Raw genomic sequence first — 3,749 nt, 5'->3', positions numbered from 1 at the left:
GTGCGAAGGGCTAGTCAAATATATTACCACGATACCACGGAATAAAACATTTAATTAAGCTTGTGCCGGAGGCCCAGGGGGGACAGGCGTCTATGACGTCTCCTGGCCAAACCCCATTTGGCGGAGCCAGGATACTGAATTCTTACCCTCGGAGTTCCTCCAGAAACAACAAAAAAACCACTGCGGGTGGCCACGTGGAATGTTCGAACGCTCACTGCGGAGGAGAGGCTGCCACTTCTCTGTCGGGAGCTGGACCGGTACCGCCTGGATCTCTGTGGTATTCAGGAGGTCCGGTGGACCGGCTCTGGCTCCTGCCACCATGAGGGGTGGACAGGAGACTGCCAAACAACAGGGAGTGGCTCTTATTCTGAACAAAATAATGAAGGGGGCGTGGGAGCGTGGTGGTGAGGTGTGGGAAGCTGTAAGCCCCAGGCTACTTTGGGCTCGCCTTCCCATCAACCAGAGGCGAGGAGTGGTGGTCGTGGTTACTTATGCCTCCACCGAAGATTAATAATCTGTTGAGGGATGCAGGCAAGGCCGATGAGTCAGATTCCTTCTATGACCTCCTGTCACAGGTGCTGGCTAAAGTGGCCCCTCGGGATAGTCATCCTGTTGGGTGACTTTAATGCCCGAGTTGGTCATGATGTTAGCACCTGGTCGGGAGTGATTGGAAGGCATGGGCCAGATCAGCTCAATAACAACGGTAGGAGGCTGCTAGATTTTTTTGCAGCCCATGGGCTTGTAATTACCAACACGCTGTTCCGGCATCGGTGCATCCACACAACATCACGGATGCATGCCGGGTCCAAGCAAGAACATCTGCTGGACGACATAGTGACAGAACAGCGGATGCGGGCCCATGTTCTTGACAGCAGGACCTACCATGGACCTGATCTGCTCACTGACCATCGACTACCATTCTTCTACTCCGGTGGTTGGTGTACACCCAGGACCCAAAGTGGCCTGGTCTCAGCTAGCTGATGAAAGTTGCAAGTGAGAATTTCATCATTGCTTGTGGCTGAGGTTTGCATCGTCCCCCACTCCTCCAGATGTTGAGGGGAAATGGGCGAGGTTTAGGACTGTAGCTCATGCAGCTGCAATGGCTGCTTTGGGTGCACGGTCCAGACCTCCCCAGAGACCCTGGCTGACAGAGGAGGTGTTCAGGCTGCCTTAGAAAAAGCGACAGGCCCACTCTCATTGTCTACAGCATCCCACGTCAGAGAATGAGGACGCTTACCGCAGTCTTCGCTCAGAGGTTCGGAGAGCCGTAAGGCGCTGCAAGGATGGGTGGTGGTCGCAGGTTTCTGAGGAGATGGAGTCTGGCTCAATGGCCCGCGATCACAAATCGCTATTTAATTCCATCAAAAAAGTAACCTGCAGCGCCACACCCATTACCATCATTAGGGGGAAAAACGGTGATCCAATCTCCGACCTCCAGGTACAGGTTTACAGATTTGCTGAGCATTTCTGTGAGGTCCTGGGGGAAGGGAAATCCCTCAGCCTGGAAAACATCGTGAGACAAAGTGGGGATAACCCTGCTGAGGCATGCGGTGCCTCAAATATTGGAAGTGGTCACCCCCTGTGAGTGGCTGGCTGAGGTGCCATCTGTTGAGGAAGTACTGAAGGCGATCCAGAGTCTGAGACCAGGAAAGGCACCGGGCAGAGATGATCTCCCAGGCGAAATGCTGAGGGAGGGTGGCGTTTGTGCACAGACTGCCTTACATGACATCATAACAAAAGTCTGGACCACTGGACGGGTTTTGCAGCATTGGAAGGATGCCCTGGTGGTCCCCCTCTTTAAGAAGGGGGACCGCACAGACTGTAACAACTACAGGGGCATCTCACTTCTCAGTGTGCCGGGAAAGGTCCTGGCAAGGATTATTCAACATCGCCTTGCCAGGCACGCTGAGGAGAGGCTTGCGGAGCCCCAATGCGGTTTCAGGAAAGGGCGGTCCTGCACAGATGCCATATTTTCTGTCCGTCTGCTAAAGCAGAGGTGTAGGGAATTCCAGCAAGGGGAGAAACAAAGGCGGCCGGGCGTGCGTGGTGCTAACAGCACTTGCCCAAACAGTCAGTGAAGGCTACACGGGGGATCTTTGCCTTGTGCTGTGCGTGTTGTGTGTGTGCACTTATACGATTGGCCGACGTTTCGGGCAGTTGGCCTTCCTCAGATTTTGGTGGTGGGGTAAAAACAAGTTTTTTGTTACCAACTGTGCTCAGGCCGAGAAAACGGACAAGAAGCCGCCTGGCACCACCGCCACCACCACCGCCACCGCCGCCACCGCCGCTCATAAGAGAGGCAGGCCCGGTGCGGCCCACATGGCCAAGTCTGGCGCTCGCGACTCGACAACCGGCAAGACGGGCGCCAAAGCCCACGCTGGCGCCGGTACCGTCGTGAAGCCGGGGCCCAGCGGCGACGCCAACGCCGGTGGTGCCAGCACCGGTGGTGCCAATGCCGGTGGTGCCAATGCCGGTGGTGTCAACGCCGGTTCCAGCGCCGGTAGTGCTAGCGCCGGTGGTGTCAATGCCGGTGGTAGCAACGCCGGTTCTAGTGGCGGTGGTGCTAGTGCCGGTGGTCCCAACGCCGGTGTCAACGCCGGCGGTGTCAACGCCGGTACCAGCGCTGGTGGTGCCAGCGCGGTTGGTGCCAGCGCCGGTGGTGCCAGCGCCAGTGGTGCGAACGCCGGGGTTTCCACTGGCACCGCCGCCGCCGCCCGGTCGGAGAAAGATGCGGCCACCCCCACGCCGGGACGAGCCAAGGAGAACGGCCCCAAGGAGGGTGGTGCCGGCGGTGGCGGTGCCGGTGGTGCCGGTGGCGGTGGTGCCGGTGGTGCCGGCGGTGTAAACGGTGGCGCCGGTGCTGGTGGTGGGGCCCAGGCGGCGCTGGCTGCGGCGCGCGGAGCCGACGTCGCGCTCGCGTTCAGCAACAAGCTGATCGAGGCGCGACAGTAGACCTGGTGACCTGGTGACCCAGTGACCCGGTGACCTGGTGACCCGGTGGCAGGGTGACCTGGTGACCCAGTGACCTGGTGACCCAGAGACCTGGTGACCCAGTGGCAGGGTGACCTGGTGACCCAGTGACCTGGTGACCCAGTGGCAGGGTGACCTGGTGACCCGGTGACCCAGGGACCCGGTGACCTGGTGACCTGGTGACCCGGTGACCTGGTGACCTAGTGACCCGGTGACCTGGTGACCCAGTGACTTGGTGACTTGGTGACCTGCTGACCTGGTGACCCAGTGACCTGGTGACCCGGTGACTTGGTGACCCGGTGACTTGGTGACCTGGTGACCCAGTGACTTGGTGACTTGGTGACCTGCTGACCTGGTGACCCAGTGACCTGGTGACCCGGTGACTTGGTGACCCAGTGACTTGGTGACCTGGTGACCCAGTGACTTGGTGACCTGGTGACCCAGTGACCCAGTGACCTGGTGACCCAGTTACATGGTGACCTGGTGACCCAGTGACCTGGTGACCTGGTTACCCAGTGACCCGGTGACCTGGTGACCCACTGTCTTGGTGACCTGGTGACCCAGTGACCCGGTGACCTGGTGACCTGGTGACCCAGGCACCCAGTGACTTGGTGACCCGGTAACCTGGCGGCCCGTCAAGCGGCAGATCGATTCCCCCTCTCCGCGATTGGTTGACGAGGGCGGCAGGGCAGCGGTGGCCGTACCGGTGGGGACACGCCCTCGCGGTGACGGGACGTGGCCTTACGGTGCGGCCCCACGGCCCTACGGTGCGGCCCCAC

At 59.8% G+C, this 3,749-nt stretch overlaps 1 protein-coding gene across 3 annotated transcripts in view; it reads left to right on the top strand.

Annotated features, from left to right (window-relative positions):
* Positions 1–2,961, top strand: part of LOC144952222 (uncharacterized) — a 24,303-nt gene extending 21,342 nt beyond the window's left edge. For all 3 annotated transcript variants that reach the window (XM_078882636.1, XM_078882637.1, XM_078882635.1), the window contains one exon: positions 2,221–2,961. In XM_078882636.1, coding sequence (XP_078738762.1) covers positions 2,221–2,952 — 732 coding nt within the window. In that variant the 3' untranslated portion in view covers positions 2,953–2,961. The remainder of the gene's footprint in view (positions 1–2,220) is intronic.
* The last annotated feature ends 788 nt before the right edge of the window (positions 2,962–3,749 follow it).

Source organism: Lampetra fluviatilis, chromosome 66 (genome assembly GCF_964198595.1).
Source record: "Lampetra fluviatilis chromosome 66, kcLamFluv1.1, whole genome shotgun sequence".
Taxonomy (NCBI): domain Eukaryota; kingdom Metazoa; phylum Chordata; class Hyperoartia; order Petromyzontiformes; family Petromyzontidae; genus Lampetra; species Lampetra fluviatilis.
This window is presented reverse-complemented; position numbering and strand designations above follow the sequence as displayed.